Source organism: Bipolaris zeicola (genome assembly GCF_000523435.1).
Source record: "Bipolaris zeicola 26-R-13 unplaced genomic scaffold scaffold_60, whole genome shotgun sequence".
Classification (NCBI taxonomy): domain Eukaryota; kingdom Fungi; phylum Ascomycota; class Dothideomycetes; order Pleosporales; family Pleosporaceae; genus Bipolaris; species Bipolaris zeicola.
Genome location: NW_006912109.1, coordinates 45,837 through 59,879, shown reverse-complemented (window position 1 = coordinate 59,879; position 14,043 = coordinate 45,837). Strand labels below are relative to the sequence as shown.

The 14,043-nt window shown below is 53.9% G+C and overlaps 6 protein-coding genes across 6 annotated transcripts; 3 read left to right on the top strand and 3 right to left on the bottom strand.

Moving 5' to 3' along the window:
• Positions 1-105: 105 nt before the first annotated feature.
• COCCADRAFT_4449 (uncharacterized protein) lies at positions 106-2,316 on the top strand (the record flags this gene model as incomplete). Its single annotated transcript, XM_007713366.1, has 3 exons — positions 106-355; positions 406-1,606; positions 1,680-2,316. The coding sequence occupies 3 exons, from the start codon at positions 106-108 to the stop codon at positions 2,314-2,316; spliced, it is 2,088 nt and encodes a 695-aa protein (XP_007711556.1).
• Positions 2,317-2,911: 595 nt separating this feature from the next.
• COCCADRAFT_94323 (uncharacterized protein) lies at positions 2,912-3,398 on the bottom strand (the record flags this gene model as incomplete). Its single annotated transcript, XM_007713399.1, has 2 exons — positions 2,912-3,063; positions 3,293-3,398. 2 exons carry the CDS (start codon positions 3,396-3,398, stop codon positions 2,912-2,914), a joined length of 258 nt encoding a protein of 85 aa, XP_007711589.1.
• A 3,083-nt stretch (positions 3,399-6,481) lies between these two features.
• COCCADRAFT_25695 (uncharacterized protein) lies at positions 6,482-7,491 on the bottom strand (the record flags this gene model as incomplete). Its single annotated transcript, XM_007713380.1, has 2 exons — positions 6,482-7,291; positions 7,363-7,491. 2 exons carry the CDS (start codon positions 7,489-7,491, stop codon positions 6,482-6,484), a joined length of 939 nt encoding a protein of 312 aa, XP_007711570.1.
• Positions 7,492-8,096: 605 nt separating this feature from the next.
• On the bottom strand, positions 8,097-9,254 carry COCCADRAFT_36165 (uncharacterized protein; the record flags this gene model as incomplete). The annotated part of the gene is made up of 3 exons (XM_007713398.1): positions 8,097-8,350; positions 8,442-8,636; positions 9,062-9,254. The coding sequence occupies 3 exons, from the start codon at positions 9,252-9,254 to the stop codon at positions 8,097-8,099; spliced, it is 642 nt and encodes a 213-aa protein (XP_007711588.1).
• Positions 9,255-10,337: 1,083 nt separating this feature from the next.
• On the top strand, positions 10,338-11,367 carry COCCADRAFT_36164 (uncharacterized protein; the record flags this gene model as incomplete). The annotated part of the gene is made up of 6 exons (XM_007713397.1): positions 10,338-10,342; positions 10,468-10,879; positions 10,979-11,026; positions 11,082-11,114; positions 11,168-11,251; positions 11,323-11,367. 6 exons carry the CDS (start codon positions 10,338-10,340, stop codon positions 11,365-11,367), a joined length of 627 nt encoding a protein of 208 aa, XP_007711587.1.
• A 2,135-nt stretch (positions 11,368-13,502) lies between these two features.
• Positions 13,503-13,676, top strand: COCCADRAFT_94315 (uncharacterized protein; the record flags this gene model as incomplete). Its single annotated transcript, XM_007713396.1, has 1 exon — positions 13,503-13,676. One exon carries the CDS (start codon positions 13,503-13,505, stop codon positions 13,674-13,676), a length of 174 nt encoding a protein of 57 aa, XP_007711586.1.
• Positions 13,677-14,043: the final 367 nt, after the last annotated feature.

Below are 14,043 nucleotides of genomic sequence, written 5' to 3'. Positions count from 1 at the left end.
CCTGGTAGCTCGGGGCGACAGTACAAAGGTAATTGATCTGGACCACCGACTATGAGCTCGTTCTGGCAGCCACTTGACGACCACGACGACTCGGACGAATCAATCATGACAGATCCACTGGAAGAGCTCCAGAGTCCGCGGAAGGCGAGAGACGACTTCATCAAGTATATGAAAAATGAGGTGTTCAGATTGAACTTTTATCGAGCGCACATGCTGTACTTTATTATCGTCATCTTCGTCTCCTCGCTTGTTGTGTATGGTCAAGGTCGTGCCGATGGACCGAAAGAACTGGGTAGTGCCCATATGACGTATACAGATGCATTGTTCCTATGCTGTAGTGCCATGACTACAACAGGTAAGCCATGTCATCAGATCAGTTGTATTCACCGACTAACGGCAAGATAGGTCTCAATCCGGTCGATCTCGGCCCACTATCTGGCTACCAACAAGCCACCTTTGCCATTCTCATGATGGTCGGCAACATACCATTTGTCTCCGCAGCCGTAGTCTTGATCAGACGAACTCTGTTCCGCAAGAAACTAGCAGATGTCGTAAAGCACTCGCACACAATGCAACGATTAGTTCAAGATATCGAACAAAATTACCAATCGGATCAGGCTGAAAACAGCGGTAGTAATAGCAACAGAGGCCTACGACAAAGATCCACAGTATCTCAAAGCCATCAAGCCCAAGGCAAACAATCCCACAATGAGACCCCATCCAAAGTGAACACCAAGCCCGCACCTCGTCAACGCAGCTACCACTACGAAACAGGCTTCGGCTTCATCCCCACACCCTGGGAAACACAATTCGCACAGAATCTCTTCCGCCGCTTCATCGACTTCTTCGCCACAGAACTAAAACCAGAGCAGCAAGACTACATATCCTTTAAACCGCATTTGGATTCCAGGGGCCGCTTCCGCGATCTCAGCGAGGCAGATCGCATGGAACTCGGAGGCGTCGAGTACCGCGCTTTACAAGCTCTACTCCTGATTCTGGTCGGCTACCAACTCTTCTGGTATCTCCTCGGCATCACCTTCCTCCTCCCTTATGCATATCGAGAGAATATCAAAAACGTGCTATACACCGCCCAACCCGAGGGCATCAATCCAGGCTGGTGGGGCTTCTTCGCCACAGTCACTGAGTTTGCAAATGGTGGTCTGAACATATTGAACGCAAACTTTATCCCCTTCAGCGGCTACCCCTATGTCCTGCTCGTCTCTGTGACTGTCGCTTTCGCGGGCCAAACGCAGTTTCCGATCTTTCTTCGCGTCACGATTTGGGGACTCAAGAAGATGGCACCCAGGCAGTCACGGTTCAGGAATACAATGGAGTTTTTGCTGCAGCATCCCAGACGCTGCTTCATCTATCTTTTTCCGGCGCGTGAGACGCTGTATTTATTCGTCGCGCAGTTTGTTATTGATGTCACTGCGTGGCTTTGCTTTGAGATTCTCAATATCGGGATGCCGGATGTTGAGGCTCTGTCGACTGGGACACGAATTCTGGATGGACTCTTTCAAGCCAGTGGACTCAGGACCAGTGGAGCGTACATCATCTCTTTGAGTTCTCTTGCTCCAGCATGTCTGGTTGCGTATCTCGTCATCATGTGAGTTTTGCTTGCAAATACGAATGGATGATATTTATAGATTATGCTAACGTTTATTCCTTTGTTTGATTAGGTACATTTCGATTTATCCAATGACGCTGACACTGAGGAAGACGAACATGTATGAGGAAAGATCAATTGGACTGGAAGAGAGTGATAATAGTGCTACTGGTGTAGCTTCACACTTGCAGAAACAACTAGCCTACGACATCTGGTTCCAATTCCTCGTCTTCTTCCTCATCTGCTGCATCGAAAGACGTCATATCCTGAATGCCGATCCCGGCTTCAGCATCTTTTCCATACTCTTCGAAGTCACATCAGCATATGGCACCGTCGGCCTGAGTCTCGGTGTGCCCGGTAAAAACTACAGCCTCTGCGGCGACTTTGCCAGCTTGAGCAAAGTCGTGTTGCTATTTGCAATGCTTCGCGGTCGCCATCGAGGTCTGCCTTTTGCAATTGACCGAAGTATATTATTACCAGGTGAAGAGCTCATGCACCGCATGGACCAGGAGTACAGTGCCAAAGGTACCGAGGACCCGCGACAGGAAGCTGAGCTGAGAAAAGATATTGAGCGGAGCGGTGTGAAGACGTTGGACAACAAAGGAAAGGGGGAGCAAGACCCTGAGGACAGGAGACGCTCGCAACCGATCAACCACACTGCTTGCGAATCGTCGTCGTCGGCGACGGTACAAGCAGAGTCAGATCCTTGATGATGATGACGACCACTTGAACATGCTCAGCCACCTTGGGTTTTGTTGCGGCATTACTATCGGTCTAACATCACACCGTGCGGTACCGACAACGAGCATATAGTGTATTGGATTCGGGCAACGCAGCTCCGTGACACACAGTCCTAGCGAGCCTCCTTATTCAGCAGCCCACACGTCCCCCCGTCCCCCCGCCCATGCCTTGCATGCATACCGTGGACGGGCAACTCTGATTGCTACGTACGTGCAAAACACGTCACGGATTGTCGGTCCTCTTTCCCTAACGCTTTGGTCGACTGCAATTCTTCCCCAAGTAAGTAAAATCAATCGGATATGACCGAAGAGCGCCACACAGCACAGCAACATGCGTGGTAAGATGACTTGATGGGGGTGAACCTGTACTTTGTTCATGCAAAAAAAAGGGCGCGCGGAGTCATCAGCCTTACAAGGCTTGCAATCCATCGCGCGCGTACGTAGTTAGCAACGAACATTTATGCGCCTTGTAGCCCGTGCAAAAGAAAAGCAAAAAAACAAGCGTGTCCCCGTCTCCACTTGATGTCCTTCCAACCCCAGTTCGCATAAACGCCGCTTAAAGCGCTCAGACCCTGAATCTCCACATGGACGCCCGACACGTCGAGTCGCAGGGCGGGCGACACCAAAGGGACCCGACAAAGACGCAAGGACTGCCGGAGTGCAGATCCGCATCCAGACTTGGTAGATGCGCCGGGGCGCAAGGGACATGGGAATTGACTCGTTGGAGTGGGAGGATCAAGGGGGATCAAGGAGGATCGGAGTTCGATGGAAACGGTGTCCTGGTTACAGGGAACAAGTGACAGCCACATTGATGGGCCTGGGAAATTGGCTTTCCCGTAGGTAATCCGCCGTATCAGCGAGTCAGATTTTGGAAGGGGGGGGACCAGCCTGTGGCGTTTGGGGATGTGCGTTGGGCAATGACATCGGGGGTGAGAGAGCAGCGGACGGGAGATGTGCACGATGGTTCGGTAAGCCGAAAATGAGGTGGCTTTTTTTTTTGGACAGGGGGGTGCCGGGGAGGCGTCAGTGTGTTTGGTCGAAAAGAACACCATGCCTCCTTCTAGAATGGAAACACACCACGCATACCACCCACGCTGACGCCATGGGCCATGGAAAAGGAGGCAGCCTTCTAGATGGTCGATACGAGAAAGACAGATAGACGCATGAAATGCGATCGTATACCCAATCTTGCGGACCCTTGATTCCTTCTCATCGAATGCGCAGCATGTGGAAAATTCCAAATCCAAGACGGAATGATCGAATGCAGCGAGGAAGCAAATAATCCACCGAGAAAACCTCCTCTTCCACATTTTCCCAATCTGTGTGGACCCTCCTCTTCCGCTTCTCTTTTTTGCTCACCGGAAGTACCAGGAGCAGGGCAACCGAGGACAAGCACGACGCCCCAAAAAATCCAGAATACTACCTTGACGTAGCAATCTATCGCTGGCGCAACGATAGAAGAAGTAGGGTAACCTGACGTTAGCGGGTTATAGTAATCGATTAGGGCACGGCACTGCCTCTGTCCATACCGAGCGATCAGCATGCCTAATTACCTGAAACGGTTCACAAATCCCCCCTTCCCGCAAGGGGACATGGTAAGTACATAGTCGACGGCACAAAAATCGTACGATTTTTCGAGATTTTTTTGGTGATTTATTGGGCTTTAGTGAGTACCCGCCTTCCCATAACGGTGAATTCCGTCTCGCGTCTGCGGGAAATGCGGGGAATGGCGTAGTGCGTGCCGAGAGATGTGGATGGAAAGAGGACGGAAAGGCCGTTTATGGATGTGTGGGTTGTTGACCCTGAGGCTGAAGGGTACGGTGAATCTCAGTAAGTATTGTTCTGGAAGTTTGAATAGGAAGGCAGAATACCATGTTTACTATAAACTCGTATTCCGGTGGCGATTGTTTTTGTGCGCGAGTAAAGGCGGGGCGAGGAGGAACTGGTGCGGTGGTAAATGTTTCATGGCCATTTTGTATACTTGGCTCGCGCGCGACGAAGGATTGTTTTGGTGTCGCTATTTTGATAGGTTTCTCCACTTTGTTCGTATGCAGTGGATGTGTGTAGATGAGGGAAGGATGCGATGCCGCTGTGCAGTATCGCATAGTACCCGTTGTAAGTCAGGAACATAGCGTGTATCAAACAGTATGTCAAGAAACCCCCACACGGTACTGCGGGAAGACAGGCGAAGAAACCCGACCATCGTCAGCCCAGCAAATTAAGCCCTCACGAGTCCCCAAGCTACATTGGCGATAGCCGTTGCGGGATTGCGGGGAGGGTAGAGGCGGATACATGGATGCGAAGCAATTTGTGTTTGGCATCGTTTGGAACAAGTTGTGCGGGGCGTGGACCCCCATCTCATTGTACTTGAAACATTTTGAGCCAAACGGTGCGTTCGGCGCTATCTGATTCTTTTCGCCCGACACGCGCGCGCGCAAACAGTTGCAGTAGCGCCAGCAGAGTACGAGAAGCGGAGGGTTTCAGTGAAGCGAGTGGGTGGGCGAGAAGAATGGGGTTGAACAGTGATGGTGTTTTGCGGTTGAGGAGGAAAGGAGGAAAGCAGAGGCAAGAGGGGTTTGTGAGGAGGAAGGTGGGGGAGCAAGTGCAACGGAGTGCCGAGATGAACCGGCCATGTCGTTGTGGCTGCCGTTTGTTTGTTTGAACTTTATTTTGGTTGTTCTTGCCCTTTTCGGTGGCTGGTGTGCTTGCGCCCCATGCACTGCGGAACTCAGGAAATGAAAACATCTGCACCTAAGTGAATGCCCCGGTACGCGGGGAATAGCCTGGGGGAAGGAAAGGCGAGAGCCGGAAAAGAAACTAGGGCCGTTGTTGACTCCTGCAGGACGGGAGGGGCATTAGTTGTTTTGATGTTTGATAGACATGTCCTGTACTTTTTCGGAGATTAAATTGTTTGCAGTGTGATTGCTTTCAATGAAACAGATAGAGGCAAAAGTAAAGAAATATCAAGATACGGAAATGCGGAGGAACGGTACGGGGGATAAGGCACGTGTGCACGGCCAACCTACCGCGTTCCCGGTGATTGGGATTTTCTTTTTGATTGTTCTTGATTGTTTACTTGACAATACTTGTTTGGGAAAGAGCTAAGAGATGGGATACGTAGCCGCCGAGGATGCATCGCAACCGCTGACGGAGATGGAAAAGAGACAAGAAGCTGGGCGATGACAGATGCGTAGTAGTAGGAACTTTGCGCAATAACAAGCATGTCTGTTTCCCATTGCGGTTTGGCGATTTACCCCACCTTTGGTTTTGTGCAACATGGGGTTATGCACGACACGTGCATTTTGTTGAACGCGAATGCGAACAAGTAATTTTGCGATGCAAGCAAGCGCCGATAATATCACAACCTACTATAAGTCTTACCCACTTGCAACTTCAAAACTGCACCCAAAGGATTAATGACAGGTTCACAAATCCGCAATGTCGAGCATGGCGGCTGGCAAAATGTCAAGCGCTAGTACTAGTAGTAGTCCCGAACACCTGTTACAACATTCTCGCTTAACGCCCTCGAAATAACAAGGTATGGGGCTTAAGCGAAATTATCAGGGTGACTACAGTCCAATATCGCAAACAATGCTAGATGATAATATATCTCCTACACTCACAATCAAGACAATGTGGTTTTAGCGCCACAGGTTCACAGCAAGTGGAGAAGGCGTTCATATGGAAACATGTGTTCTAGACCTAGGGTTTGCGCCACATGTCTGGACCCTACATAGCTATCTGACGCTATATCCACAATTGTAAAAAAGACGAGACAGTTGCAACGCCAGAACACCCGCTCTATCCAGTAGCCAATAAGCTACCCTTGCAATAAAAGACGAGGAAAAGTGGAAAACGGTGACAAATTCCAGAGACGTGAATGGAAGAAGCTCCGCCCCAGCCAGACCAAAGCGAAACGCGTGCAGTGTCATATCAGAAGATCGCATATACCATGCCATGCCAAGTTCAACTGAGTCGTAGAGGAAGAAAAAAAAAACGCATTGATTGAATGAAGAATTAATGAAAGTAAAGAATTGAAAGCCATGCTAACCCATAATATGCATATTCCCAATGTGCCTAAATGCCAAACATGTGTTTTTATCGTGTACAGGAAACGTAAAGGCAGTAAACCAATCTAGTTCCTGTCGTCGTTGAGCAGGCTAGCAATGGGCATGTTATCCCTTGGGGCAGAGCTCCAAGACCTTGGGCGACCAGAAGAGGGGACTGGCATGGGGAGGACATATGGCATGCGCTCCGGGACAGAGATAGCGCTAGCGTTGTTTTGGCTCATGGGGCTGTAGTGCTTGGCTGGCTCGCTCTGGGCAGGGGAAGCATAGGACTGGAAAGGAGCAGGCTTGAAGACGGGGTTGTGCATGATGGTACCGTCAGGCGAGGCATCGGGTGTAGGAGGGCGAACGGCGTTGGAGCCGCTGCGCCAGATCTCCTCGAGCTGGGCAGGGGAGACATCCGCACCGTAGTCAGCAGCAACAGTGGCCCAGAATTGCTGGCGGCGAGCCTCGTAGATGGAGCGAAGGCGATCGGTATCGACAACCTTTGGCTGGTGAGCAACCTCGGTGTTAATGCGGAGACCATTGTATGGCTCAGGCGAACCACAGGGGGTAAGAGTGCGAGGCTTGGGGAGGAGAATCTTGTGCTGCGAGCGGCCGGGAGAGTTGGATACCGAGCCAGCACGGACATGAGGGCTGCCCGTGTAGCTCATAGGAGAGCTGTGACGAGACGACTGCGAGTAGGCATCCTGTTCGGCGACCATGCCATAGGCAGCAGAAGTTCCGGTAGAGCTGCACGAGGTGGTCGAGGAGACAGAGTTGTTGCGCTTGCGGCGGTGGCTACCGTGAGAGAGCTGGTGGTAGTGGAGGCGGCAGGCGAGCTCAGTCTTCTTGAGGTGTGCTGCAATGTGCTTGTAAGGCATCTTTTGCATACGGGTCTGGAGGAGGTAGTTTTCCTGTCTGATGTTAGAAACGGGGGAAATTTGATAGGCATGAACAAGAAACTCACCTCTTCTTCGGACCAGGACCTATTTCCACCGGCCGACATCTTGCGAGCACGAAGGCTGGAAGAATCGGTAGGGGACTGCGAGTTCATCTCTGGGAGAGGAGAGAGAATCTGGGGCTGGTGGTGAAGCATGGTTGATAGTTGAAGCGTGTAGTAGTAGCTGAGTTGGCAAGATGATTGTGCTTTTGCAAAAGTCGTGCCGAGTCGTCTTGTTTTGAATAAAGAAGTCTGTTCGCGGTTGATCGAGTCTAGCTCTGAAAAAGAAGGTATTATGCGGTAAGGACAAGTAGATTGCACAGCAATGTTGATTAAGTGAATGTAGGGCAGCCCAAACCAGTGGGGATGTAAAAGAGAGTATTACAAGGCTGCTAAGAAAACAAAAGACTGATTGCCGATTGAACAGATGCGGTTGAGGCCTCGAAACTTGGGGCAGCGGAGTAATTATAGAGTTTGGACACAGGACAGGAAACGGGCTTGTCTTGGAGGAGGCAGACCAGGCTGAAGAGGAGTGGCAGTCTCTGACATTGGCAACGTTTTCAAACCGTCGCTTCTGCTACTCGAATCTTGATCGGCGGTATGGGGCATGACGGGCGTTCGTAGCCAGAATGTTTGGAAGAACCTTGACACGAGACATGTTAAGCCGGAAGGGGAACGGACTTGTGGTCGCATTCAATGTTGATGCCTGGGGCCCTTGGGTAGGCGAGTGGGGCGCATAAGGGAGTGAGCCTCATCCGTGTTCACGGGGCGAGTTTCAAAACCGCGCGCGTCGGACTTGATGCAGTTTTGAAGGAGGCAATGGTTTGACGTTGTTTGGCCCGCAGGGAAACAAGCAGCGCCCAGAGCGTCGTGACGGCGGGGGCTAACCTAGAAGACGCAGTGACAGGGTGTGTAGGGGACTGTGCCCCGGGCGGCTTCGCCAATGGCGTCGAGGGGAAACATGGGCTATGGAGGATCGGCGAGGTTTGGTGGTAATGATACGAGCCTTCTTGGCCTGCTCCATCAATTGCAGTAGTCGGACAGCAGGTCGCGAATAAGTTTTTTTTTGAGGGGATGCGTGGGAGATTGGGGGGCGCAGACGCAACATGGACAAGCGGTGATGACGACGCCGTGTGAGACGAGCGAAACGAGAGCAAGTTCGGGTCGAGGGGATTCCGCTGTGAGCATCAACAGATCAGGCAGGCATTTCAGGCGGAAGCACTTGGCAGCGGTGGCAGCGACAGCAGCCATGGGTCGGCGGCGTGCGACTGGCGACTGGCGGTCAGTGGCGGGGGTCGAGCCTGAGCGGTTCTCTCAAACACCTGTGGCTTGTGGTGATACTGGCGCTGCGTCAGGGCGGCTGGAGCTGACGCTTGGCTGGCATGCAGACCAGCGGAGGCGAGGCGTGGAGAGAACGATTGATGGCCTGATGGCAGCGACAGCATGTTTGAGGCAGCCTTTAATTCCCCCGCATTGCCCACTAACAGTATGCTTGTTCATGTGCGCGAGGTGTCGCTGTTTGGTGAGGATGTGAGAATTGTCCGATGGCAGTGCCAGTGCGGACAAGACTGGGGTGGGGTAGGTAAGTAAAGTGGGTGGGTGGGTGCTCACACAGCGCAATATGTGTGTGTGTGTGTGTGTGAGTGCGCCCATGTGTGTACGTACTACTGGTATGTAAGTACAAGCGTATACCTTACTTACATGTATGTAGGCATCATGGACATACAGTACTGTACATTACATGTCCAGTGGGGAGGGGAGGGGAGGGGGGCCTTGTATGCATTGGCGACAACGACAACGACGACAACGACGACAACAACAGCAGCAGCAGCAGGATAACAACAGGCGACAATGTTCGGTTCTGTGTGACGCTGGCTGGCTGGCTGGCTGGTTGGGGCCCATGGGCAAGGAGCGGCCATGGTGTTGATTACCGATGAGGGCCCGGCCCATGCACGCTACTACCCCAAGCCTGCCCCGCTTCTGGCCAGCGACTTTTGTCTACCGCGCTTCCCTGTGCCCAACGTCGTAGTCGTAGTCGTCGTAGTCGTCGTAGTCGTCGTAGTCGTTAGTCGTTAGTCGTGATCATCGCCAACCACCACTCGCTTGCATGCGACCACGGCCTGCGCGTCACCTCCCACCCGCCAGGCCATGACTCTGCTTCACACACGACATGCACTCGCTCTGCTTTCTCTCTCCTGCCTCGTCTGCCCCACCGTGTACATCCCACCCACTACTACTACTGCTGCTGCTACTCACACATACTCACCCATCGCTCCCCATTCACTCACTCACACTCACTCACTCACTCACAGCCCGCAAGACGCCATGCCGGCAACACCATGCTGCTGCTGCTGCACCCATTAGTACTATCAAGTCGACGATGCATGCACCTCGCCTGTCACGCGCTGCCCTCACTCTCCCTCTCTCCCTCTCTCCCCCGCCCCTCGCAGCATCCATCCATCCTGCTGTCGCGGTAACATTCAATCGCCAGCCACCTGTTCATCTAAGCCTGGCCCCTAGAGCCGGCTACCCCGCTTCTTGTCTGCACCGCGTCCCCGCGTATCTGTACTTTGTCCTCCACCATGACTTCACCTACTCACATGTACCCCCTACCCACCTGCCCCCCCAGCGCCGCCGCCAACCCCCGCTAGCATCTGCCCACTCAACCTCACTGCCTCTGTCTCGTCCTCCACCATGCTGCCACTGCCCCCCTCTCATTCGCCAGCCTCCTGCCAACCTGACCTCCTTTGTATTCCTTGTACTTGATCAGCGCTCGCTCCTGCAGCCGACCGCCCTACTTGGATATCATGATGCTTTGCTGCCTTTACTCTGGCCGTCGTACTCTTTGAAGGCAGTTCTCCAAGCTGTAATATACCGGCATGACACTGCTCGACATAGCCTCTCCTCGCGCTCTCCAGTGAAGCTGTCTCGTGTCGCACCCCTCCCTCGAGCCTGGCTAACCTCTTATCCTCGTCGAGTTTCGTCACTTCCCGTCTGCCGCCATGTCGTGAGTCTCTCCAGCTGCCTTTGCCCTGCCCTGGCCCCGGCCGCAAGACCTTTTTTGCCATTGCATTCTTGCTTTGACGTTTGCTCTTTTTTTGCCGCGCATGCTGACGTCGTGGCTCCCGACAGCTCCCCGCCCTCCACCAAGCGCAGCTTGAAGCCATCGCCAATGACCTCCAACCCACCCCCGACGGCTCGTCCTGCTGCACCTGCCGACCTGCCCACTCTACACCCGGCTGCCTCGTTGACTGCCCCGGCTCAAGACACCCATCTCGGCCCTCAGCAGCCACTTCCTTCTCCCACCAGCCGGAAGCGCAAGTCGGTCACACTCGGACACTCGCACGAGCCCATGGCCGGTGCGACAGAGAGCAGCGTAGAAGCCCACGCAACCAGTGCAGCATTACCCCCGCCCCCTCAACCAGACGCTGTCCAGGAACCAAAGGCCAAAAAGAGTCGTACCAACACACCATGGACCCCAGCCGAAGAATTGCGACTCAAGCAAATGCGAGATGCGGGCAACAGCTGGAGTGAGATTGCAAAGGTGCGCCCATGTCGCAGTCGCTGCTTCCCTTTTAGCTCTTCACCCCAAACACATAGCGCCTGCCAGAACGTACCAAGTAACTGATCGTGTGCCTTATAGACGTTTCCGCAGCGAACCGAAGGAAGTGTGAAGAAGCATTGGTACAAGGTAGGAAACATCGCCAGTCCCCGACCGTCGTGTTGCCCCTTTGCTGACTTTCCAGGACATGCACTACGCAGAGTTCGCAGAGGATGAAGTGAGTTGTGCACCCGCTGACATTGTCGTGCGTGTATGCTGATGAGTAAGAAGAGCGCCGCGCTGCTTGCCGCCATCAAGGAGTACGATGCCAACAAGTGGAAAGTCATTGGGCAGAAGGTCGGCAAACCTGCAAAAGTACGTTGCGGCCTGTTTCGCGTCCCCGTGGACAAGACAAGCATCGACTCTGCTGCTAACACGGACACCAGGCATGCGAGCAATACGCAAAAGAGAACTTTGGTGGCAAGTATTGAGGGACCCATGCCCACCATCCGTCTGCATGTTCCCGCTTGCTCGTACGATGCGCCAGGTTCATGACGATACTACCAGCGTTCTTCTCCTCTCAATCTAGCTCGGTCTGCACACAACCGAGGTAGCCATTCGTCCGTCCTGCTTGGTGTTTCTGCACTCTGTTTCCTGGCCAGTGGCGTACTCGAGGATTCCTTCGTCTTTGATGATTTACACAATGCTTGAGTGTTTTTCGGGACAACGTGGCCAGGTTTATTTTGGGGGGAGTTTTTTTTGGTTCCTCTGGCTCTTCTTTCGGAAGAGGGCTCGGCAAAGGGCTTGCGAGGGGGGTTGTCCCTATCCCGGACTTAGTATCGGCTATCCTTACGTATGAATGGTCTACCCATGGCAATATGGCGTGTCAAACGTGGGGAAAGGGCTTTGCAAAAAGAGGTCATCACTGCACTGCTCATTGGCCCGTCCTGATTATGTTTTTGTTTCATGTCAACGTATCGCTGGTTTTGCAAACCTGCAGCAGTTCAACCAAATGTTTCAACACCTCGCCACACTTTGAATCCTTTTGCCTGATTCCTGCAAGTTGCCGCATGCCGATCAGCGTGCTCTTATGCCGTTGTTGGTACACACGCCATACTCATAGTACAGTACACACACGGCAGCCCGCCCGCCTCTAGGTGTGCCACAAATAGCCAGCTGCGCCTTCAACAAAAAAAAATGGTCCAATTGCTCGTGCAATCAACGGTCGTGTTGACAATCTATGTTGCAAATAGCCACGTGTAACGGGTGGCCGTTACCAGACAAAGGCTCCGGCTACACTACCGAGCCAGTTCAGTGGGTGTGCAAATGGTTGCACCCCCCAAGGCGCTTGGGAATGGGAAGATGTCCTAGTTCTCTTTTGCCTCTCTTTCGCTTGTCCTTTTTTGTTTCCTTTTAGGAACTACAGCAGCTGCAGGTGGGCAGAGGCCCGCCGGTATGAGTGAGCGACTGGGGGTTCAACTCAGTCGCCCACCATGTGCCGCAACTCGCAGTCGATGCCCTGCACGCGCTCCGCTCACGAGACAGGCTGGATGACATGAGGGTCGCGGATGGGGGAAAGAGTGCTGAACGAGGGCGAGGGCGAGGGTGAAGTGGGTTACATGGTGCGTCCCGTCGAGCCTATAGTTCACAAAGGCCCGCAACAGCCTAAATGGATAATGCGCCGCTGGTCGAGTACTTGACGATTGGCAGGCCATTTGCTAGGCCTGAATGTCAACAGTGAGGTCATAGCGAGGGCTGCATAGGCAGGGAGCAGGGAGGTCCCAGGCGTGGCCAGGGGTGGGGTGGGTTTGTAGAGTGCAGGCTGTGGCAGGCCCATCACGTGCATGAAGGGTGGATGTGAGAGGCGAATGCAAGGGAGCAGGAGCGTGAGCAGCGTGAGGAGGAGTGTTGTCTTCCGGGCAAGGGCATAGCCGTCAGGCGCGCAACCCTTTGGGGGGCCCACGATGCGCCGTCAGCGCCATCCGCCCTTCATCTCATGCATGCGGTCGAGAGATGAGATGTGTGTATGCGAGGGGACTCGGGGCGGGCAGATCGCGGCCGGCCTGAGTAGCGAGCGAGCAGCGCCAAGACCGCGTTGTACTTTCCATGTCGCTGCTGCTGTCGCTGTCGTTCCCGATACTAGCGCGCCCAGGTCCGAATCAATCGCAGCCGACGTCGACTCACCTTCTCCCCCACAACGTCTCGCTGCTGCTGCCGCCATGCTCCCAACCACCCAATCCCTCCCCCCCCCCCCAACCCCCCAACCCCCCCCCCCCCCCCAACCTCGCCAGCTACTGTCTCAGGTATACTAAGGACTAGCACTCGGCACATGAAAGCAGCACAAGAAACAACGCGAAAAAACTGTCACCGGTCACGCAGCGCCGGCTCGCTTTGCTACTGGCCGTTGGCAACTTCCGCACGCCTGCTGGCTCTCGGCAGCGTGCCCGAAATGCGTCATCTGGCGCGGGCGTCGGGGTATTCTTGTGGCTGGTACCATTTGCAGTGTACCAGTCCCATCTCACGGGGGGGTGACGAAGCGCATATAGGACAGGGTCTCAGTGTATACCTTGAAACGGCTTACGCATGAGCCAATCTGAGGCTGTCCATGCCTATGCGTTAGAGAACCATGACCAAAGGGCCCTGGCCATGGCTCGGTCCCACTGCTTACAGGCGGGTGCTACGGCAGCGTGAGTGCCGACAGAGACAAGCCCATCCTGCCTGGATCAAAGCTTCACGTTTTTGCAAAGCTCCGTCATGCTCAACGGGTTTCTGCGCTCGGCCAAGGTGCTTCCAGGCATGAAGGGGGGACCCTCAGTTGACGCACCGGCACCGGATGCCTGGACACGACCAACCATCACATCCACCACCATCCAGACTTACATGCTTTGACCATGCACATGCCATTACACACCGTTGCCCACCTCCACCACCACCACTACCACCATGACCCTGGCAGGGCCGCTCGACGCATTCGCCCCCGAGCAGGTCCCGAGCGCTCCTCCCGCGGTCGTGGCTGCGTGTCTGCTGGGTAGACACTGTCTCATCAATCTGGCATACACCTGCTCGGTGGTGGCGCTCCCCTTTCGGCAACTGCCCACTGTGCCCCTGCCGTGTCGCTAGCCGGTTCAGAACATCCTCAATGCACATCTCCTGGCCACCACGCTGCG